The 24,764-nt window shown below is 43.4% G+C and overlaps 1 protein-coding gene across 1 annotated transcript in view; it reads left to right on the top strand.

The window, feature by feature from the left end:
* LOC134573695 (neural cell adhesion molecule L1.1-like) overlaps positions 1-17,131 on the top strand; it is a 42,668-nt gene extending 25,537 nt beyond the window's left edge. Inside the window, exons 4-6 of the mRNA XM_063433478.1 lie at positions 16,020-16,121; positions 16,901-16,939; positions 16,995-17,131. Of these exons, the coding sequence (XP_063289548.1) occupies positions 16,020-16,121; positions 16,901-16,939; positions 16,995-17,131 (278 nt within the window). The remainder of the gene's footprint in view (positions 1-16,019; positions 16,122-16,900; positions 16,940-16,994) is intronic.
* The last annotated feature ends 7,633 nt before the right edge of the window (positions 17,132-24,764 follow it).

Genomic DNA, 24,764 nt, shown 5'->3' with positions numbered 1-24,764 from the left:
ACAATGCCACAGCAGCAGTTACAATCAATTTTTAAAAACCCATATTCGTCGGCTGCTATACAGCATTCAGGCTAAACGCACACATTTTTTTTTTAAGTTAACAATACACGTTAAGTACTAGCTGAGTAACTATGCCTCTCATAGTGAATTAAGTTGTCGCTTATTAACAGTAGTTTATAATTAATATTTTATAATTAATGTTAAGTAGCATCGCTTCAATGTCTAGGCGTTTAGATTACTGTGATTCTGCTTAACTGTTTACGTGAGGGGCCTGCATTTTGTATAGTAACAGTAGGTCTCATTAGTCAAAACATATATTGGTGTCAGCATCATTAAGAACAGTTGCATGCTATTGAACTTTGCCTTGCTAGTCAGAAAACAGCCAAAAGTAATGGTATCATGCAAATTAACAAGCCAGGTTCAGGCTAACACAAAGCCGTTAAAACTAAGTGGGTAATCATCGGGAACTAGTAGTTTTATGGAGATAGGAGCATATATGGTAAATTGGCGTGCTCTTGCCTCAGTGTGCATCAACCTATGCCCATTCTGGATGCCTTAATTACGTTCCCGGGAAGGTGATCCGGCTGCGCTCCTCTGCTTGAGAGTACCGGGCGCTCCTCCCTCCTTTGCCGTCTTGCAACTGTGCACCCTGCCGGGGCTGGGAGCTGATGTTGCGGGTCGAGTGGTTGCTGTCGAGGTGGGTGGCCCTCCGGCTTCTGGGGGGTGCTTCGGTCGCGCTTTGTCTTTTGCTGGCGTCTGTGTAGCCGGCTAGACGCTCTAGAGGCCTGAGGCAGGGGGTCATAGTGGCGGCGTCGGGCATCTGGACGGATCCATAATGCCACTGCTCTCACTGCCTGACGATGAGACAGCCCTCGCTCGTGGAGTATCACCCAGAAGCTCATACAGAGCCGGTCAAAAGCCTCCCTAGGCTGCGGTGGTTGTTGGGTGCTCGTGGTGCTCGATTTGGGCCTTTGCTGGGCCGCCATCTTGGCTGTGTGTCGGCCGTGCAGCTTGGCCGGTAAGTTCGATTGGTCAGCTTGCCTGGTCGTCTGGCCAGCAGGACCGGGATATCCCCCGCCGGTCCAAAGGGGGGGGGGGTTGGAGACCTGCTTTGTTGCAGAGGGGATCCGGTGTCAGAGAGAGCGGCCGCCTCTCCCCGGCTCCGGCTTCTGTAGGCCGCGTTTGCCGTTCCGTTTTTCTAGCTCCTACGAGCTCCAAAAGGGTCTCTGTGTGGTCAGAGGTGCACCCCAGACTTGGGCGATGCACCCTGGTGGTTCCTTGGGCTATTTAGCCCTCGATTATGCGATTTTTCCTGCCCATGAAGCCGGAGCTCGTGTCCCCTGCTTCTGCTTAGTTCGACGGCCAGGCTCCGCCCCCTTGCTTGGTATTTTAACTGTGAATGTCACAATAATGTTAGCTGTTACTGCAATAAAGTACACATATTTGTTTTCAGCGATGTCTCACAAGTAAAACAGTACCCCCAATGTACAGGTTTTATGGTGTTTTGGAAAGTTACAGGGACAAATATAGCATGTTAAATTTTTCCGTTTATACACATTGAAATGTGCCAGACTGGTTATGTTGCCTTTGAGACCAAATGGTAGCTCAGGAACGAAAATTACCCACATGATGGCATACCATTTGCAAAAGTAGACAACCCAAGGTATTACAAAACTTTTTCCAGTCTTTTCTAGTAGCCACGTAATCACAAACACTGGCCAAAGTTAGCGTTCATGTTTGTTTGTGTATGAAAAATGCAAAAAACTAAATTGAACGCTAATTTTAGCCAGTGTTTGTGACCAAGTGGCTATTAAAAAAGACTGGACATACCGCATTTGCAATACCTTGGGTTGTTTACTTTTTGCAAATGGTATGCAATCATGGAGGTAATTCTCATGCCTGGGCTACTATTCGGTCTCAAAGGCAACATAACCAATCTGGCAAATTTCAGTGTGAAAAACATAAAATGCAAGCCTTATATTTGACTCTCTAACTTTTGAAAACACCATAAAACCTGTACATGGGGGTTACTGTTATACTCGGGAGACTTCGCCAAACACAAATATTAGTGTTTCAAAATAGTAAAACGTATCCCAACAATTATATCGTCAGTGAAAGTACCGTTTGTGTGTGAAAAATGCAAAAAAGTGATTTTTGTTTTTTTATAGGACACAATTGAGAAAGTCTACATGCCTATTATATGCTGGCTTGTTTAAAATGCTTGAGGAATTTTCAGCAATTTCTTCAGATCACAAATTGCTACCATTATACAGCACTCAACATATTCTGCAGAAATTTAAAATTATACAGTGGGGCTATAATAACCAGTAACTGATATAAAATAAAAAATTGACAGGTGAAGAGGGCCTTGTTGTCCCTTACTTACCCCAGAGTAGTGTGACACAGCAAATACCCTTATTATTGTCTATTGCTCTACTTTGAGGGGAGGGATAGCTGTGTAGGCTTGTTTATGGTTAAGGGTTAGGAGACGTTTAGGGTAGAAGAGGACTTAGAATTTGCAGTCTACTAACCTTAATAATAATTTATGCTCTGAATTGTCTTACGATGATATTTATTTGGCATCTGTTAAAATAAATACCCCTGAAAATGCCTGATGCACGATTTAATGCCTAATACATGGTTTGATATTCATTGATAAACTTTTAAAAGGATTTTCTTTTCGCCAAAATATTAATAATTATATAATAAATATATAAAAAAAATCAGCATCTAAAAAAATATCTAAATATTGAAATATGTTTCAAAATATTAAATAATGTTAAATGTTTATACAAAAATATTAAATAATTTGATAAGTTTATCCTAAAATAATAAATCGAGGTCATGATTGAATAGAACAGCCCGCCCAAATACATTTTACTTGTGGAGGATTAAAAGCCCTCTGTTTAAGAATTCACGTAAACACATAATTATACATAAACATATTGTGGATTATAGCAATGAGTTGATGCGATTGGTGGCAGCCTCTGTCACCCAAGTCTATATCATACAAGGTGGTGTGTACATCATACAAGGTGGTGTGTACCAGATATTCAATGCAAAGAAAGATTATTACAATACTCACACCCCTCCATGTTCTCACGTTGCTTCATTCACCGTCCAAACGTCCTGCCATTTAGACTAGGGCACTGGCGAATTCACCGAATTTCATCCTAACAAAATGAGGACAGTTTGTCCTTTCCTGTTAGGGCAAAATTCTGACATATTTTTCGGTTCAGAATTTCATTCGAGGAATTAATTTCCGATCTGTGCAACAGCTGCATCTTGCAGCCGCTTAATAGATAGCCCCCTAATTCCCACAGTATTAGGAAGCTATCTACGAAAAAGCTAAAAGACCAAAATTGGTCTTTCAGACAAATTTACTAATAGGTCCCTACCTCCCTTTGTCACTTAGGGCCCCCACCCACCGCTCATGGGTGGGAGCCAAGGGGGAAGCAGTAGGTTTTCCCAACCTTTTGTCACTTAGGTTCCCCTGTTTAGTTGAATAGCCAACACTCGTGGGGCATGGGTGGGGGCTGGGAGAGGACACTATGTCTCCACCCGTTTATTGTTTTAATAGCTGACCTGGTATGGGGAACATGTGCTAGCTCCCCCTTTATTACAAAAGTGGTACAAAAGTGAGCAGCCACTGACTGCCTACTGTTTAGTATACATGCCCCCTACTCGCTATAACTCACTTATACTTATATGGGGGTTATTTGACCCCCAAAGAATGCTGGGGGGCATGGCTGGGTTAAGGAAGTGGCAGTGAGTAAGCAGGCAGTTCCCTCCTTGTAATAAAACAAATGAACGAAGACTGAATTGTAATTTATATTAGTTTATTCATCTTTCTGTCATCTCTTGCCATATGTACCTACTTAATATATACTGAGGAGAAATAGTTATTTATAATTTCTGCCTTTGCTTGGACTTCATTAACTAACACACCCGTTTTCAGTGTACATTTTTTGTTTTTAATTTATGTACTTAAACATTTTTTAGGGTTGTTTTTGCTCTATTTGGATATCATCGTCATCTCATTTTTTAGTTTAGCCAAACTATTTGCTTTTTTGCATGCATTATTGGCTTCCTTATATCTTACATAGGATGCCTCTGATTTGTCTGATTTAAATGCGTCATATGTAGTGATGTCGCAAACATAAAATTTTCGGTTCGCGAACGGCGAACGCGAACTTCCGCAAATGTTTGCGAACTGCCATAGACTTCAATAGGCAGGCGAATTTTAAAACCCACAGGGCCTCTTTCTGGCCACAATAGTGATGGAAAAGTTGTTTCAAGGGGACTAACACCTGGACTGTGGCATACCGGAGGGGGATCCATGGCAAAACTCCCATGGAAAATTACATAGTTGATGCATGTCCTCCCCCCCCGGCCCCCACCCCTGAGCGGTGGGGGCCCTAGATAAGAATGGTGGGGGGGACCTACCGTCCTACCCCCCGGCCCCCACCCGTGAGCGGTGGGTGGGGGCCCTAAAAAAACAATAAGGGGGGGAACCTACTGTCCTCCTCCGCTGGCCCCCACCCCTGAGCGGTGGATAGGGGCCCTAAATAAAGAGAGGGGGACCTACTGTCCTCCCCCTGGCCCCCACCCCTGAGCAGTGGGGTGGGGGCCCTAGATAAGAATTGTGGGGGGGACCTACCGTCCTCCCCCCGGCCCCCACCCCTGAGCGGTGGGTGGGGGCCCTAAATAAAGAGAGGGGGGGACCTACTGTCCTCCCCCCGGCCCCCACCCCTGGGCAGTGGGTGGGGGCCCTAGGTAAGAATGGGGGGGGACCTACCGTCCTCCCCCCAGCCCCCACCCCTGAGCGGTGGATGGGGGCCCTAAAAAAAAAATAAGGGGGGGGACCTACTGTCCGCCCCCACCCCTGAGCAGCGGGTGGGGCCCTAAATGAAACCCCCCCCAATCAAGGTGACTAGGGGTCCCAAGCCCCTAGTCACCCCCCCACCCAAATCAAACTATCCACTACCTACCGCCCTCACCCTAAAAATAGTGAGGGGGAATAAAATAACTAACCTGTAAAAAAAAATTAAACTTACCATTTGACGTCTTCTTTTTTCTAAAATCTTCATTTTTCAGCCCCCAAAAAGGCCAAATAAAAAGCCGTCATATCCGTCGAACTTAAAATAAAATGAAAAAACCCGAGCGCAAAAAAACCAAAAACCAGACGAAAAAGAAAAAACCCAAGCGCAAATAAATAATCCATCTTCACCCATGGAGGGCTCCGCGCAGACTGAGCTATGCAGGGCGGGGGAAGGCTTATAAAGCCTTGCCCCGCCCTGCAATTAGGCTAAGAACACTCTGATTGGTGGGTTTAAAAAGTTCCAAATAACTTTCCCACGCTGTGTAAAATGACAAAGAGCACTCTGGTTTTTTATTTTATTTTAAGTTCGACGGGTATGATGGCTTTTTATTTGGCCTTTTTTGGGGCTGAAAAATGTAGATTTTAGAAAAAAGAAGACGTCAAATGGTAAATTTAATTTTTATTTACAGGTTAGTTATTTTATTCACCCCCTCACTATTTTTAGGGTGAGGGGGGTAGGTAGGGGTTAGTTTGATTTGGGTGGGGGGGTGACTAGGGGCTTGGGACCCCTAGTCACCTTGATTGGGGGGGTTTAATTTAGGGCCCCATCCGCCGCTCAGGGGTGGGGGCCGGGGGGGGGGGGGACAGTAGGTCCCCCGCTTATTGTTTTTTTTAGGGACCCCACCCAACGCTCAGGGGTGGGGGCCGGGGGGAGGACAGTAGGTTCCCTCCCCCTCTCTTTATTTAGGGCCCCCACCCACCGCTCAGGGGTGGGGGCCAGGGGGGGAGGACAGTAGGTGACTAGGGGTATAATAAACACAGGTTACTGGCTATGGGAGGATAATGTATAATAAACACAGGTTACTGGCTATTGGGGGATAATGTATAATAAACACAGGTTACTGGCTATGGGGAGGATACTGTATAATAAACACAGGTTACTGGCTATGGGAGGGATAATGTATAATAAACACAGGTTACTGGCTATGGGAGGATAATGTATAATAAACACAGGTTACTGGCTATGGGGAGGATAATGTATAATAAACACAGGTTACTGGCTATGGGGAGGATACTGTATAATAAACACAGGTTGCTGGCTATGGGAGGATAATGTATAATAAACACAGGTTACTGGCTATGGGGGGATAATGTATAATAAACACAGGTTACTGGCAATGGAGGATAATGTATAATAAACACAAACACACAAAAAAATGAATGCAGCTTCAGAATTAATCTAAATTGTATGCTATCTAGGAGGTGGGAGGGTCTGGGAGGGAGGGTCTGCTGCTGATTGGCTGGAATGTGTCTGCTGACTGTGAGGTACAGGGTCAAAGTTTACTCAATGATGCCTAATAGGTGGCGGACCGAACATCGCATATGTTCGCCGTCCGTGGCGAACGCGAACATCCTATGTTCGCCAGGAACTATTCGCCAGCGAACCGTTAGGGGCATCACTAGTCATATGCTCTTTTCTTATTTTTAATTTCTCAGTTTACTTTCCCTCTAAGTCGCAATGGTTTTAATTTCTTTATTTTATATTTATTACCCAATGATACATACTGAGATGTGTACCTTTTTTAATATCTGTTTGAAGATATTCATCTTCAGTGTTTTTTCACTAAAGAGTTTATGCCAGTCGATATGTTGTAATGCTGCCTCTATCTCACTGAAATTTTATTTTTTTAAATTGTGTTTTAGTATACCCCATGTGCATTTGCTTTTTTGAGTTTATTTCAAAAGACACCATTTTCTTATAACTATTTCAGAAGTTCTCCCCTACTTGAATGTTGGTCAAATGATCAACATTGTTTGTTATAACCACATCCAGAAAAGCGACCTTTCTAGTTGGTACTTTTATCAGGTTCAAAAACGTTATTCCCTTTGCTGAACTACCAGTCCCTTCTTCCCAATTTATATCCGGTTAATTAAAATCTCCAATAATTAACGTGTTACCCAGATTTTCTCGAATAGTTGTTCTTCCTTGTCAATATTAATATTAGGTGTTTTTTTTAACATATTCCAACCAATAATTAATATTCGAATTCCTGACACCATATAGTTCCTTTAATTGGTTTTAAAGCCGGTCCAACGCTTATGTCTGCTAAAGCTACTGCTGCAAGTAAGCTTGTTTTCAATTCTCTGTAAGTACAAAATATGAGTAGCAGAGCAATTTGTTACATTTTAGCAACTGTGTGAGCACAGTTGTTAAATTCTTTTTATTTGCCTTTTGACTGTTTTGTTGTAACAGTATATTACAGTTGTGTAAATTAACTCATATTTAATTTTATTCAGTTTTTGTGCTATGTTTATATTTAAATTTTATTAATAGTTTGATTGCTTTTGTGCGCATCCACTATATCTTTTATGGTTGGTTTTGTTTCTCTGTAAGCCTTCAACCGGCCTAGAGAGTAAAAAGGGCTATGGATCAGGGAGGATAGGTTTATCTAAGGCTTATGATAGCCATGATGCCACCTGTGTCTAGTATGGTCATAGGCGGGGCAATTCCATCATTGGTGGTAGTATGTCCCAGCCTGGCCGCAGTAGTAATGTAGTGACTTGCATAAGGTACAATCTGAAGAGGGTTTTATGCCAAATGGAGAGTTTGGCATTAACTTTTCAGGTATATTGCCACCAGACCATGAAGGGAAAAGGCGTTTTTAGGAGAAAGCCCAGTTATTCCCGATAAGTATGGGAAATAGACCCGTAGGTGATTGATTGATTACCATGTGGGTAATTTATTAAGGGCTATTGAACAAAGCTTTTTAATTGCAAGCATTAAGAAGAAGCCTTTACCAAAACGGTGAATGGTAAACATTGAAAATAAAGGTTTAGAGAAAAGTAACGCTAGGTTGATGAGCTGTTAATGTTAGTAATCGGTGGAGCGAATCCAGGGAACCCCTTTCCCCATCCCTTTTCTCTTCTGTACCCCATCCCTTTCCCAGTTAGAAAATTTTGACAAGCAACGTCAATACTATATGCATCACATTTATGGCTACCTAACAATGCATTGCCTTCTGTACAGGCGCAAGTGAAAATTCGAAGACATCTATAATTACTGTCTGCGCAGATGTAATGTAATGTAATGTGAATTGCTTATCGTGATATGTGTTGCGAATTTTGCTCAATAAAAACGATAAATGAGAAAAAAGAAGAAGCCTTTACAAGTAAGAGTGGCATTGACCATCAGTTATCAGATCCGATACGCGTGATATGTACAGATGGTCCTAATTATAAAAGTCTTGTGGTTGCATTCTGGGTCGGAATAAGGTGTTTCGGTAGAGAGACATAAGTGGAGAGAAGTCTAATGTAAACACTTTAGTGAGGTTGAGTTCCATAAATGTAGTGAGTATAGGAGAGGAGGGCACTGGGGAAGTATCTGGTAGCATGATGTCGTTATCAATATCAACCCATCTCTTGGGGAGAGTTGGGGGTGCCAATCAACAATTTGAGGTAATTTTTCAGGTGAAGAGGCACTGTTGATTTTTTTTTTTTTTTTATATTCTTTATGTTTGTTGTGCAGATAGGTACATGACAGTATCAAACGCCACAACAGCGAACTTGTATACATACAGGCTTAACATTGGCAAGAGTTTGTGCACATTTTTTAACCCCTTAAGGACTGGACTTTTTTTGCGATGTTGTACATTTGCGACCAGGCATCTTTTTGACACTTTTGTGGTGTTTGTGTTTAGCTGTAATTTTCCGCTCTCTCATTTACTGTTCCCATACAAATTATATATTGTTTTTTTCAGGACAAAAGGGGCTTTCTTTACATACCATTATTTATATAATCTCATCTAATTTAATTTAAAAAAAATGAAAAAATATGATGAAAAATTGAAAAAAATACACGTTTTTTGAATTTTATGTGAAAAATCTTTTACTCATCTACAAAAGCGAATGAAAAAAACTGCTAAATAGATTCAAAATGTTGTCCTGAGTTCAAAAATACCCAGTGTTTACATGCTTTTTGCTTTTTTTTTGCATGTTATAGGGCTATAAGTACAAGTAGGATATTGCGGTTTCAAAACATACATTTTTAAAATGTATCAATAGTGACATTGTAACACTGTTATCTGTCATAAATTGCTAAATAACACCCCACATGTACATATTTTTTTAAAAGTAGACAACCCAGGGTATTCAATATGGGGTATGTCCAGACTTTTTTAGTAGCCACTTAGTCGCAAACACTGGCCAAAGTTAGCGTTCATATTTGTTTGTGTGTAAAAAACTAAATTGAACGCTAATTTTGGCCAGTGTTTGTGACTAAGTGGTTACTAAAACCGACTGGACTTACCCCATTTGCAATACCTTGGGTTGTCTTCTTTTGCAAATGGTATGCCATCATGGGGGTAATTCTCATTCCTGGGCTACCATACGCTCTCAAAGGCAACGTAACCAACCTGGCCATTTTCAATGTAAAAATATTTGACCTATATATTTGACCCTGTAACTTTCAAAAAGGCTATAAAACCTGTACATGGGGGGTCCTGTTCTACTCAGGAGACTTTGCTGAACACAAATATTAGTGTTTCAAAACTGGAAAATGTATCACAACAATTATATCATCAGTAAAAGTGCTGTTTGTGTGTGAAAAATGCAAAAAAAGTCACTTTCACTGACAATATCATCGCTGTGATATGTTTTACTGTTTTGAATCACTAATATTTGTGTTCAGCGAAGTCTCCCGAGTAAAACAGTACCCCCCATGTACATGTTTTAGGGTGTCGTAGAACGTTACAGGGTAAAATACAGTGATAGCAAATTAAATTCTCTGGTCTTTCGGCCTGGGTTGGCAGGCAGGTCCCTTAAATTGCAATCAATAAAATAACTTAATTATGTAAAAATATTACCTAAATACGCACGTAGAATTTAAATATATATGCATATTTATATATTTGAAGTCTACGTGTATATTTATATAATTATTTATGTAATTTTGTATATCGACATATGAATAGTTCGCATTCTTTTTATTTATTTAAATATACATAGATATATATACAATTTCATTCTAAGTGTATTTTGATATAAATATATATATATTAATATCAAAATACAGTTAGAATAAAATTTCGTATAGATATATAATTTTTTTTCAATTTTTTATTATTATTTTTAATTTTTTTAATTTAATTTAAATTATTTATTATTCGTATTTTATAATAATATATATATACAATATATATAGTTATTATATATATTATATATATACGTGTGCAAATTAATTATAAGTGTATTTTTATATTAATATATGTACATATTAATATAAAAATACACTTAGCATGACATTATATATATGATATATAGACATATATTATATAGGTATAATATATGTCTATATATCATATATATATACACATATATAATAATATTTTTTTTTTATTACCTTTCACTTTAATTTTTTTTATGATTTTACACTGGCAGGGAGACTGCCTGTCAGCACAGACAGTCCCCCTGCAGGCAGAGACTAGGACACCTATTGTGACCATGTGGTCGCCCTGTTGGGCGATCACATGGCCCCAGGGGTCCTAAACCGCCATGGGGAGACTGTCTGGGCTGCAGGCAGTCTCCCCACACCGGGAGCACCGCCGATCGCCGCCGGGGGAACGACGGCGATCGGGTAAGTACATTTTAAATTTAGGACGGTTCAGGACCGTCGTCGGTCGGCAACGCAAAAATGCCGATGACGGTCCTGAACCGTCCTGCGTCCTCAAGGGGTTAAGATATAAAATATAAGCAGGATCAACATAACAGGCTTAACAATGGTGAAGTGTTACTGCAAAGTAAGTTAGTATATGTAAATTAGGTGGCTTTGCTGTATACTACTGCAGTGTTTTAAGTGCTGGGACAAACAAGTCTGCTTGAAAAGACTAGGCCGGTGCTTCAATCATAAGGGTCATCAGACTTGAAGCGTATCCGTTAAGTAGATTCGGTAAATAAATGAATGTTTTGGCTGTGCTATGCAGCCCGAATGGCAGAATGAGGAATGCAAGTGAATATGAAAAAAAAAAAAAAAAAAAAAGTAAATAAATAACTATTGATGCTTAACAGTGTTATTCTAGCCAAACCCTTATTGGTGTAGTTGTAATGTCACAGGCTAAACATGCAGTTTTCTATCCTGCTGGTCAGGAATATCTAGGTTGCGTGAACATGCAGCAGGTTCATGAGTGATGCAAAACAATGACATTAGGGGCGGGGCCGGGCCGCCGGGCCGGCTGGACGCCATGGACACGGGCTCCAGCATTAACCCGAGCCAAAAGGCATAAGAAACCACTCCTGGCTGTTTAAAAGTCGGACATCTCGACAGCAATGCACAGGGAGCCACCCCGGCACATCACAGCCTCAGACGTTAACCGTATCGCAAGCCGGGCCGGCAACAGAGGCCGTGCGCGGCCTACACGGCAGAGCACCAGACTTCCAGGGCTGCAACACGCGGCAAGGAGCTGTAAAGAGGCGCAACCCCCGTGACACCCGATCGGGAGAAACTACACAGCGAAACCCCCAGGTAGGGGCTCACTCCAGGCCCGGGGCACGGCGCTGCCCCCCCCCGGCCGGCGGGGGTTATCCCGGCAGCATGGCGGCGACCCGCGACACGACGGGGGATCCCGTGTGGAGCGCGCACTGGCCGCCTACACTGGCAAAGGCTGTGGAAGACACAGCAAGCCAGCAGAAGGACAGCGACATAAGGATCCCAAATGGCTCAACGTCTGACAAAACGACCCACCAAGAGTCGTGGGATGCCCCGCCCGAAGCAGTGAGTACCCCGGTCTACGGGTATGGGAGGTCCCCGGAGAACCCTGTCCCCACTGTCGTGAGCCCTGTGAGGCGGGAGTGCGCTGCTCTGCCGGCGTACCGGTGGCCAGGGGAGTAGTGTACCAGCATTAAGTGTGAGGCCGACACTGGGAGAGACACGGGGGTGCTCGCTCCCTGGGGAACAATGTGATACTGGGGAGGTGCAGGGGGCGGGAGGGCCACGGACTTTGTGGTGGGGTCTCGTGGATAATCTTAGCCCCTGAGTGCCCACAGTGCCGCGGAGGACCCGGCCGGTGGGCGGGAGCCAGCGTGGGTGTGACGGGCGGAAGCTTGGCGACCAGAGGACTGCACCGAAGCTGTGCCATGCGAGGTCCCCCTCAGACTGCCATACAGCTCCAGTACGAGGCTACAGTAGGGAGCAGCCTGCACAGTTGCACCTTATCTTGCCAGGCACTGATATGCCACCTCCAGCGGAGAGACTTAATTACTATTATTTGCTTCGTCTGAGCACTGTCCCAAGCAAAGAAGGAATAAAACAACGGAGGACAGATAAGGATAAAGGGACTGATACACGATAATTCGTTTGAGGAACCATTCTTTATGCAATTTTAGTCTTTCCCTGCTTTAATTGATCGCGTAACAAATACCTTAACTTGGGGCTATGGCATTATTGCAGGTTTCTACCTGCCAGCCTTTTATTTTAGTTTTATTTAAAGCATACTAAGCTTAACATATAGCACGCGCATGCTTTTGAGCAATATTGAGTCAGAAGGGACATAGGTGTTAAAATGTTGAATCCGTTATGCTAGAGCTAACCACGTTAATGTCTCCTTTCGCATAAGCCCTTAAACATAAGATATAAGTTTTTAATATATGTGCATTTATTTCACTGCGCGCCTATTGCGCAAATACTGAGACAAGGTCATAATGCTGACAGCTATGATTTACTAAGTTTGAATCGAATGTCCTGCTATGTTCTTCTAGTCAATAATGTTGATATATACCGACTTAGACATGACTGCCTATTGATGTAGACCATTTGCTTCTTATTTTACACAGTTTCTAGGCATGCAGCTAGGATACCAATGCTGCATACAATATGTCACTTACAGTATTGCCTGCCTGCTGCAGCATATGAAGGACGAACACATAAGCCAACACGGGCTAGATGTAACTGATTTACTACTGCCCATATCGTTAACAATATGCGTGCTAGACGCAACCTCTAGATACGCATACTGATACAGGAAATGAATGCCTAGTTACCAGTAGAAATTGCATAAATTGTTTTGCTTAGAAATGCTAAAACGCTTCGACAGAGGCTAAAGTTTACTATTACTAGCTTACACACTAACAGCTAGCGTAACGTACAAGTTAATATGTTTGATTGAATTGTAAATATGCAAAATAGATTGATAAGACCCAGACCAGGCAGCTAGGACTTAATGCTAAGTCTATACTCCTCACCAATTGCTTACTGGATCCTGCAAGCATGCATCTTTTAGTTGTTGCCTGAGTAATTAACCAGATAAATGCTACTAATGGCCTACGTATAGTTACAATGGTTAACATACAGCGCCAGTATACTGCTTTCCCACGCTCGGTCTGAGACCTAGATAATTCCACAAAGTTACTATAAGTTTAACATGCATGATGGCTGAGAATTCTAGGCCTCTGCACAGGCAACCATAGGATACCTTTAATAACATATGCCATAGGAGCCTCATACGACCAGGAATGACTAGGAGGAATTTACAGCTAGCATAATGCGTAAAAATACCGATTGAAAGCGTATGGCATCTTTCCTCTCGCAAAGTTTAGAAACATTACATTTACTCCAATGCCTGTTTATTTTGTTATCTATGCCTCTGCGCAGGCAAACAAATGTTATTTCTGTGAATCCGCAATGTGCCTGCTCACAATTAATTGCGACTCCAATAAAAATATTCAAAACAAAACAATGACATTAGAAGAATAACATAAGAAAATAATAATAATTAATGTTGCAAGACATGCCCATTCTGGTGCACATGTTGTCACTGAGCGTTGAAATAAGGCTTATACTAGCCAAGCTATTCTAAGGACTGTTGCATGTCGTTTAATAGTTGAACGGAAAGTTGTAAATTAATGTTTATTATATAATTGTTTAACCATTATTACCCAAGCTCGAGTAGTGGGAGACTGGCTTGGAGTCTGGGCAGTACGGGTGAGCTACCAAGTGTCTCGTCAGGCTGATATGTTTGCCGCTAGGCGAGTGTCTGGGCTGTAGGGTATTGCTAGCTGTAGTACTGTCTCATGGGGTGCGTGAGGCGGCGGCTATGGTCCCGCATTGTGTGCCTGTAGGGATTCCCCTTTCTGCCTATACTCATCTAGTTGGTAGAGTGAGGCTAGTATGGCCTTGGTTATGGGCTGTCGGGGTGTCTATTAATGATATCCCTAGGGGCACAAGGTTGTGCTAGTGAGGAAACATGTTAGGGGGTCCGTAGTATGGTCCCCGGTGTGAACCCCTGTTGTTAAGGATGTATTATATACCTTGTCACGCGCCTTAAGGGAGCGTGACCTCAGGTGGTCAACTATTTGTGGTGGAGGAACGGAGGAAAACTATAATGAAAGTAAAAAAGAAAAAAAGGTAATAATAACAACAACAACTTGCGGTAGCTTAAATCTGAGTTCAGTATGCAGTGGAGTCCATCTTTGGGCCCGACATGGGAATGAAAGTCCAGCTACTAAGGCGTTAAATTTCAGGTTTCTTCCCTGGCATGCGTTTTGCGTAGCGTGGTGCGGGGGGTGAACTCCGGTACAGTGGACGGGTTCATTCCCGCCAGACTCATTGTGGCTGTCTTCGCTGGTTCGTTCAGGTTTAGGCCTTGCAGGTGACGTTCCAGCTCTTGGAAATTCGAAGCTTTGTATGTCGCGCCCTGATGGGTAAAGGACAGGGCTCTCGGGAACCCCCAACGGTAGGGAATGTCCTTTGCCTGTAGTTTCTGCAGTAGTGGCTGTAGGGTCTTGCGCCATGCGATGGTGCCTCTGGTGAGGTCCGGGAACAGTGATAGGGTTGAACCCTCGAACAACAGAGGAGTGTGCCCCGCGGGCTGCTGTACGGATCGAGATCTTGTCTTGTAAGGTTTGAAATCTAATTATCAGGTCTGACGTCGCCTCCACTGGTGCAGTCGTCGGCCTCGGCAGTCGGAACATGCCCTCGATCCTGACCGCTTTGGCTTGTTTCGGCGGCAGTAGGAGGTTAAGCAGGCGTCGTATATAGTGTGGTAAGTCAGTCGGGCTCACCGAGTCTGGGATTCCCCGTACTTTCAGGTTGGTTCGCCTCCTGCGCTCCTCCAGGGCTTCAGTTCTGTCAGCTGTGGCTCTTTGTTTCTGCTGGAGCTCCGCCAGTGCATGTTCCACCGCGGTGAGCCTTGAGTCTTGTGTGTCTGTTTTAGCCTCCAGGAGGGTTATTTTGTGCACGGCCCCATCTATGGCGTCTTTGTAAGGGGCCATGTCCGCCGCTATGTTCGCTCTCAATTCAGAAAGCATATCCTTGAGTTGGGCGGCTGTGACTGGGTCTCCGGCAGCCGGTGGCTTGGTTTTTGGCACTGCTGGTTGACTGCTCAAGGTCCCTACCCCAGTGTTGTAGGAGAGACCCTCAGAGGAGCACGAGGAGCCATCGTCTCCCGACGCCATCTTGTCCCATGCTGGCCTCAGAGGGCCTCGCAGCATCTCACCAATATCGTGGCAGAAGGGGCCCCTGTCCGCTCTTTGCTTCTTGTTTTTTCGACCCATTACCCCCTTAGGTCGGGTAGTGGCGCTTGAGGTCGGGTAGTGGTGCTGTTTTTGCCGTTTTACCGCAATATTGTAGATCCTAAGCTCGGAGCTCGGGAAAGTGTGGCCGCTCCGTTCGGCTGCTGGCTCCGCCCCCCACTGTTGATTTTTTAAAGTGGAAATGTATTTTCTTTGTGTAAATTCATGTAATCAAATATCCCTTTTCTATAAATGATAATAAAGTACTGGCTTTTGCTGCCCCTGACTGACATTGCACACTATCAACCACTGTTTCAAAAAAGTTTCTATACATTTAAGGCCTTTTAGTGATAGCTTCAAATAATCTTCATCATGATGAGTAATAGAATTTCACTCAGATAATACAACAAACGTGATAATAATTATGCTTGGTTGGTGTTTGGTTACTAAATATTTATCTCTGTTTCTTTTTTTATAGCATCTGACTTGAAGGCATATGTACTTGGACTTTCCATCTTCAGTGTTACAGAGGACATTATGTCCTTTTTCATCATTGTATTAGCTTACATTTTGTCAAGAGGTACATGTCTGGATGAATGTGTTTTCATTATATCATGAATCATGTTAACATGAAATAGCTTATATTTATCAGTGGCCACTGGTGAAATTTCAAGATGCTGGAGTACCAAACTCAACCAATTGAATTTTAACCCACCCACTCTCTCTGGAAACCCTACATCCTGATCTGTGGGACTAATATTTCTACAAACTAAGTTCTAATGTTGCTATACGCTCCATTCAGTGTGTATGTCTCATTTAATATTGAATACTGTCACAGAGTATCTGGAAGGGTAGTAGAGAGAAGATATTAAAGTCTTAGAATCCTTCATAGTCTCTAGCCACTCAATTCTTGCTAGTTAATTAATTGGCAGCAGGTAAATTCTCAGGCTCCTGACTCAAAACAAAATTAAATACTACCTACTAGTAAGCTAGCCTCGTAGTGGTTTAAATTTTCCCTTCAGCCACAGTAGGGGAAAGTCGGCAGTGGCTTTCTGAAGGACCCTGGACCAGAGACCTTACTGATTAAGGAAATCTGGGAGCGAAGATTTGGGAATTGGGACATGGAAAGTGAAAATGGACACCAAGGATGGTGCTGAAAATGTGTAATGGGGGAATAGGGACCTGGAAGTGTAATGGTTGGATGGGAAGCTGTAAGGGGGAAAGGAGACAGGATTTCTAATGGGTGTAAAGGGAACTTGGGACTGGAGCTAGCAAAAGTCTGTTTATGCATATTCTTAACCAACAGAGTAGATGGCTTTTCATTCACTGAAACTTAACTCGTTTTTCTGTTGCTTTCAGGAACTCAATCCACTGGGCAGTTCAACCCAAACCTAAAAGGTAGGTTGTTGTTTTTTCCCCAGTAACTGAACAAAAATCTTCAAATTAATTGTAGATAGTCCAATAGGGCCAGCAGTGAAGTATGCAGAGATAGAGGTGGTGTACTGGTTTCAGAATTATAGAGTCCATCAAAAACTTCACCAGTGGCCACTGAAATTAGATCACTTATTGGCCTCCTTCCCAACAATTTGACCTTTGAGCCTAAAGCAAACAATGGTTGTGTGGGTCTGGCCCCTTTAACTCTCCCTCTCCTCCCCCTTGTGTGTTTATCTTATCAATGCAAATCTACATTAATCCATTGTATATATATATATATATATATTATTTATTTCCCCAATTATTTTAATTTCAGCTGTATTATTATGCTATCTATACTCTATTCTATATAACACAGGTTATGCAGTAGAGAGGCAGTAAGTGCAGCGAATATATTGACATTAGAGTATTACAATACATATGCTACAAGGTTCGTACCCTGCAGAGCTTATACTGTAACGGTATATGGTTTTATTTAGATCATCGTGCCAAAGTGAAGAAGGGATGTTTTCTCACCTATTTGCTGAGCACTGACATAAACATTCTTGTTGTCCTTGCAATGTTGATCATCTTGATCACAGAAGGTAAGATTAACATACAAATTAAAATTGAACACCTTAATGATTTTAATTTCAAGTGCATTTCAATGGCATTCCTGGCACAATAAGCACTACAGTTTATTGTAGTTGTTATGGTGCAAACCTTTTTTCGAGTTATTTGATGAAATCCAGAACACCCAAAACATGCCCTTTACCTTCCGCAGGGATAATGCGAAAGTGAAAGTTTGATCCGATTTTCGGAAACCTTTTCTTGTCTCCGCTTTGAATAATACAACTCATTCCTAAAACCATTTTCACACATGACTCGATCTATGTCTTACTAGAAGAAGTGTAGATGTCCACGATTTTGCAATGAATTTCCTGAACACCAGAAAAGCATCTTTTGAAATCGTTTTCAGCCATGCTGCCATTTTATCATAAATATTTGGCAATATGCTTTTATTGCTTTTTTCAAACCTGCTTTACATAGTGGTTGTGGATTTTGAGAATACATAAGTAAGATGAACCCACCTTTCTTCTTCTACTGCAACTGTGTCATCTAAAAACCACCAAACCAACACTGTCATCTCACTCCTGAAAAATTTGTATTTTGTAAAGACTGAATCTTTATGAAATACTCATTATGACACTATAGTCACCAGAACAACTACAGCTTATTGTATTTGTTCTGGAGAGTATAATTATTCCCTTCAGGCTTTTTGCAGTATTGTCAGGGTACCTGTGGTCTCTACCTCCGAAAGAGGTAGAGACTTAGCTGTTCCTCCATCCAGACGGTCTGATGGCTCCCTTCCCCGCGGTCTATCCGGTCATGCTAGGCCGGCCGCGAGGGAGTGACTGCCTTTTACAGCATCTAGGCAGGAAGTAGTCATCAGGACACTCCCCCGGAACAACCTGTCAGTCAATGGCTGCAGGACCAATCAGGACGCCTTGGGGGCGTGGTTACTGCTCTGAACAGGGTATTTAACAGAGCTTCTTTCATTAGCTCATTGCCCTGTCGTGGTTCTAGCTTGTTCTAGTCACTCAGTGCTTGTGTATTCTATTATCCCTTTTGGTTTTGACCCGGCTTGTTTACCTTACTCTGCTTATCTCTGTTACCCTTGATTCGGCTTGTCTCTCGCTTACCTGTCTTCTGTTACCCTCGACCTCGGCTTGTCTTTGACCATTCTATACTGTACTACTTACGTTAGTCCGGCCATTCTAAGGTCCGGTATACGTATCTGGCTACTGTTTGTACTCTGCGTGTTGGATCCCTGTCCCGATCCTGACATTACGACAGGGCCAATGGATCCTGCAAGTACAAACGGTCAGCTGGCTGCTCCTGATCCTAGGTTTGAAGCCATGGATCACAGAATGGATCAGATGGCGCTTGCGCTACAGGCTCTATTAGCTTGTGCCAATAACCCACCAGAGGAGATACGTAATACCCCTGTTTCTCCTGTCGGTTCAGGTCTAGAGGTAGCCACAGTGGGTGCTTCTTCTCACATTACCCCCCCAGTACGCTATGGTGGGGCTCCTGAGAAGTGTCGTGGTTTTTTAAACCAAATTAGTATCCACTTTGAATTGCAACCTCGCTCTTATCCTACAGATAGGGCAAAAGTAGGATTTATTATCACCCTACTCATTGAGAAAGCTCTGAGATGGGCCAACCCACTATGGGAGAACGATAATCCATTAGTTTATAACTATAACGCATTTGTAGCTGCTTTTCGAAGAACATTTGACCCTCCAGGTAGAAAGGTTAATGCAGCCAGATTACTGTTGCGCCTGAGACAGGAGAACCAAACACTGGTGGATTATGCACTAGAGTTCAGGTCTCTGGCGGCAGAAATCAAGTGGAATGAGCAGGCGTATATGGATGTATTTTTGAATGGCCTATCTGATGTAATCCTTGATGAGGTTGCTACCAGAGAACTCCCTGAGAATTTAGAGGATTTAATTTCGTTCATCTCTCGTATAGATGAACGTCTAAGAGAGAGACAGAACACTCGAGAGGGGAACCAGAGACCTTCTTTTAGGTTAGCTCCCGCTGTTCCAAGTCCTGACTCCACGATATCTTTGCTTACTGAACCTATGCAGATAGGGTATACCCGCCTCTCTGAGGAGGAAAGACAGCACAGGAGAAGAGAGGGTTTGTGTATGTATTGTGGAGCCAAGGGTCATTTACTCTCGAACTGTTCTAACCGCCCGGGAAACGCTCGCACCTAAGTCTCTCTAGAGGACAGGCCTTGGGTGTTTCTATTTTGTCCTCTACTCCTGATTATAAAGATCACAGGCTTCTGCTACCAGTTTCCTTAACTTGGGGGAAGGAAGTAGTAAGGGTTATGGCATTGATAGATTCCGGTGCTGCTGAGAATTTTATCGACCAAGCCTTTGCTAGTAAGAACAATTTCCCATCCCAGCTAAGAGAGACACCTTTGGCCGTTGAGGCCATAGATGGTAGACCACTACTAGACCCTGTTATCTTCCGTGAGACCATACCCATTAATTTAAAAGTGGGTATCCTACACGTGGAGAATTTATCTCTTCTGCTCATTTCGTCTCCTTCCGTTCCCATAGTTCTGGGGTACCCATGGTTGAAAAAACATAACCCTATTATCGATTGGGAGTTAGGAGAGATACTCTCGTGGGGCCAGGGCTGCCAGGATCGGTGTTTGTGCAAGGTTTCTCCATTAGCTAATATTAACATACCGGAGAATCCTACTCAGTCCACAGAAAGACAAATACCAGACCTTTACCTAGACTTAAGGGCAGTGTTTGACAAGAAGAATGCCGATTCTTTGCCTCCACACAGGTCATTTGACTGTAAGATTAAGCTTCTACCCGGCACTATGCCTCCGAGGGGCCATGTATATCCTTTGTCTGTTCAGGAAAACTCGGTTCTAGAGGAGTATATTCGGGAGAATTTAGAAAAGGGATTCATCAGGAGGTCTTCTTCTCCGGCCGGGGCTGGGTTCTTTTTCATTAAGAAGAAGGATGGCACGCTGAGACCTTGTATCGATTACCGAGGCTTGAATAAAATAACTGTCAGAAATGCCTATCCTATCCCACTGATTACCGAGTTATTTGATCGTCTTAAGGGCTCCAAAATCTTCACCAAGTTAGATCTCAGAGGGGCTTACAATTTGGTGAGAATCCAGCAAGGTCACGAGTGGATGACGGCATTCAATACCCGGTATGGCCATTACGAATACACTGTTATGCCATTTGGACTATGCAATGCTCCTGCAGTATTTCAAGATTTGATTAATGAGGTACTTAGGGAGTTTCAGCATGATTGTGTTATTGTTTACCTGGACGACATACTAATACACTCTAAGGAGATTGAGACTCACCATAGACAGGTCAGAAAGGTATTACACAAGCTGCTGCAACATGGTCTATATTGCAAATTGGAGAAGTGCAGTTTTGATCAGTCTCAGGTAGACTTTCTTGGATACGTGATTTCTGGGGAGGGTTTTAAAATGGATCCTGTAAAACTTCAATCTATTTTAGACTGGCCCTTGCCCAAAGGACTCAAGGCTATCCAAAGGTTTATTGGTTTTTCCAACTACTATAGGCGCTTCATTAAAGGATACTCCTCTATCATTGCGCCTATTACCAATATGACCAAACAAGGGGCTGATACTAAGTTCTGGTCTAAGGAAGCTCTGGGTGCTTTCAAGACTCTCAAGGAACTTTTTGCCTCGGCTCCCATTCTAGTCCATCCTGATACGACTCTGCCTTTCTTGCTCGAGGTCGATGCCTCTGAGACAGCAGTTGGGGCTGTTCTGTCTCAAAGGTTAGGGGTGGATAAACCGTTACACCCTTGTGGTTTCTTCTCTAAGAAATTTTCTGGGCCTGAGAGCAGATATGACATCGGGGAAAGGGAACTGTTAGCAGTCATTAAAGCCTTAAAGGAGTGGAGACATTTGTTGGAGGGGACCCTACACCCTATTACGATTTTGACGGACCACAAAAACTTGTCCTATATTGGGGAGGCTAAGCGCTTATCCTCTAGACAAGCTCGTTGGTCCTTATTCCTGACTCACTTCAATTATGTACTGACTTACAGACCTGGTTCTAAAAACTCTAAAGCCGATGCATTATCTCGCCAATATGAACCTTCTACTGTACCTGAACCAGTTCTTTCTTCTATAGTTCCGAAATGCAATATCATTGCTAATACGAATCTCAGGATTCATTCTCCATTACTGGCCGAGATCATTAAGTTGCAACATCTAGCACCTAAACAGACTCCTGCGGGCCGTCATTTCGTTCCTCCTGCTCTTCAACTGGAACTTTTACAGTGTTTACATAATAGCAAGATGGCGGGACATCCTGGTATTCGCAAAACTTACGCGTTGATCTCTAAGGACTTCTGGTGGCCTGCTTTACGGAGGGACATTGAGGAGTTCATCGCTGCATGTGAAGTTTGTACTAAAACCAAACAACCCCATACGCTTCCATGTGGATTCCTGCAACCCTTGGAGGTTCCAGAAAAACCATGGTCCTGTTTGGCCATGGACTTTATTGTCGATCTACCTATCTCTAAAAGACAGACTGTTATCCTCACCGTGGTTGACAGGTTTACTAAGATGGCACACTTCATTCCCCTGCCTAAACTCCCGTCTTCTCCCGAATTGGCAGACATATTCGCTAAGGAGATTTTTCGCCTACATGGGATACCCTCTCAAATTGTATCGGACAGAGGCTCCCAATTTGTTTCCCGCTTTTGGAGGTCCTTCTGCTCTCAACTTGGTATTAAATTAAACTTTTCTTCTGCCTATCATCCTCAGTCTAACGGAGCTGCTGAACGTACCAACCAGAAAATTGAACAATATTTACGATGCTTTGTTTCTGAACACCAGGATGATTGGGTCGGTTTGATTCCTTGGGCGGAGTTTGCACACAACAATCTCGTTTGCGATTCTACTCATTCAAGCCCCTTCTTCATGAATTATGGTTTTCATCCGTCTATTCTTCCTTCGGATTCCCCTTCCCAGTGGGTGCCGTCGGTTGATGTTCATGTTGCCAATTTGAGGAAGTTGTGGGATCAAACTCGACAAATCCTTGTGCACAACTCTATGTTGGTCAAGAAACACGCTGATAAACGTAGAAGGGCGGCTCCGGTCTTTGTTCCAGGTGATAGGGTATGGCTGAGCACGAGGAACATCCGTTTAAAAGTGCCCTCCATGAAGTTCGCTCCTCGTTATATTGGACCCTACAGGGTGCTGACCCGTATCAATCCAGTTGCGTATCGTTTAGCTCTTCCTAATACCTTACGCATCCCGAACTCGTTTCACGTTTCATTGCTGAAACCACTCATATGTAACAGATTTTCCTCCACAATAGCCCCTCCTCGCCCCGTTCAGGTGGAGGGTCAGGAGGAGTATGAGGTTAACTCTATTATTGATTCTCGAATCTCCCGGGGGAGAGTACAATATCTGGTTGATTGGAAGGGATATGGTCCTGAGGAGAGGAGTTGGGTACCTCAGGAGGATGTTCATGCTCCCCGTCTCCGCAGGGCGTATCACTCTCGCTTCCCATCTCGTCCCGGTTCATTCCGCCCGGTGGGCGTATCTGAGAGGGGGGGTACTGTCAGGGTACCTGTGGTCTCTACCTCCGAAAGAGGTAGAGACTTAGCTGTTCCTCCATCCAGACGGTCTGATGGCTCCCTTCCCCGCGGTCTATCCGGTCATGCTAGGCCGGCCGCGAGGGAGTGACTGCCTTTTACAGCATCTAGGCAGGAAGTAGTCATCAGGACACTCCCCCGGAACAACCTGTCAGTCAATGGCTGCAGGACCAATCAGGACGCCTTGGGGGCGTGGTTACTGCTCTGAACAGGGTATTTAACAGAGCTTCTTTCATTAGCTCATTGCCCTGTCGTGGTTCTAGCTTGTTCTAGTCACTCAGTGCTTGTGTATTCTATTATCCCTTTTGGTTTTGACCCGTCTTGTTTACCTTACTCTGCTTATCTCTGTTACCCTTGATTCGGCTTGTCTCTCGCTTACCTGTCTTCTGTTACCCTCGACCTCGGCTTGTCTTTGACCATTCTATACTGTACTACTTACGTTAGTCCGGCCATTCTAAGGTCCGGTATACGTATCTGGCTACTGTTTGTACTCTGCGTGTTGGATCCCTGTCCCGATCCTGACAAGTATACACTGTCTTTTCAGAGAAAATACAGTGCTTACATTACAGTCTAGGGATAACTCCACTGGTCACTTGACAGATGATTGCTAGAGGTGCTTCTTGGGGTAGTGCTGCAAACTGCCATTCAGTGTCTCCACCCTCTGTATGGAGACACTAAACTTTCCTCATAGAGATGCTCATTGGCCAGGGCTGTGGTTGACTTGTGCTGGCTCTGCCCCTGACCTGCCCCCTTGACAGTCTCAGCCAATCAAATGCTTTTCTATGTGAAAGCATTGTGAGTGGCTGAGAGAATCACTTTTGATGATGTCAGCCAAGCAGACAGATCGGGGGCAGAGCCAGCAGCAGTAGACTGGAACAAAAATAAGATTTGACTATATTTAGGGGGAAATGGGGGACCAGTGGGGCTAGATAGTGGTTTGAACACTATAGGGTCAGGGATACATGTTTGTGTTCCTGACCCTATAGTGTTCCTTTAAGTTTCACTGAAATTCCAACTCAATACTGTCTTATTTTTCTTGACACAAGGTGTTAATCCCTGCAGCCATCGTCAGTGATGGCTGCAGGGAATTGGCATGCGCGTGGGTACTGCAGTGATGCCATGCCGGATAATAATGGCAGCGCCCACGAGGGACAGGTTCAGGTAATATAACTCACCTTTACTTGCCTCCACCTGGTCCCCAGCAGCGATGTCACTGTCGGGGGAGTTTGTGAAATCAGCAAAGTCCCCAAACGGTGACAGTGCTGTTTAGCTCGTCTTATTACAAATACTTGTCTGTTAGTCCACCCATTCTACACCTATTGGTTCTTTATAAATAATAATAAAAATAATTTGTGATTGGCTGAGATTCTGTATGTAAGTGCCCATGAGTGTCTTGGGTTGCTCGCATTGATGATGGAGTTTATTAATTACTAACATTTGAACCCTCTCTGCAGGCATTTCAAAAGCTGTGATTGTGGCGATGATTCCCTTGGTCATAGGGTTTATTTTCGTCTCAATTTATCTCATGATTTTTTGCTCCTGCTCAAAATTTACGGAGAACAGATTCTGTAAGTCAACCAGTTTTTCATGACTTTTGAATAAAACCATAAAAACTGTG

This window comes from Pelobates fuscus, chromosome 9, assembly GCF_036172605.1.
Source record: "Pelobates fuscus isolate aPelFus1 chromosome 9, aPelFus1.pri, whole genome shotgun sequence".
Classification (NCBI taxonomy): Eukaryota; Metazoa; Chordata; class Amphibia; order Anura; family Pelobatidae; genus Pelobates; species Pelobates fuscus.
This window is presented reverse-complemented; position numbering and strand designations above follow the sequence as displayed.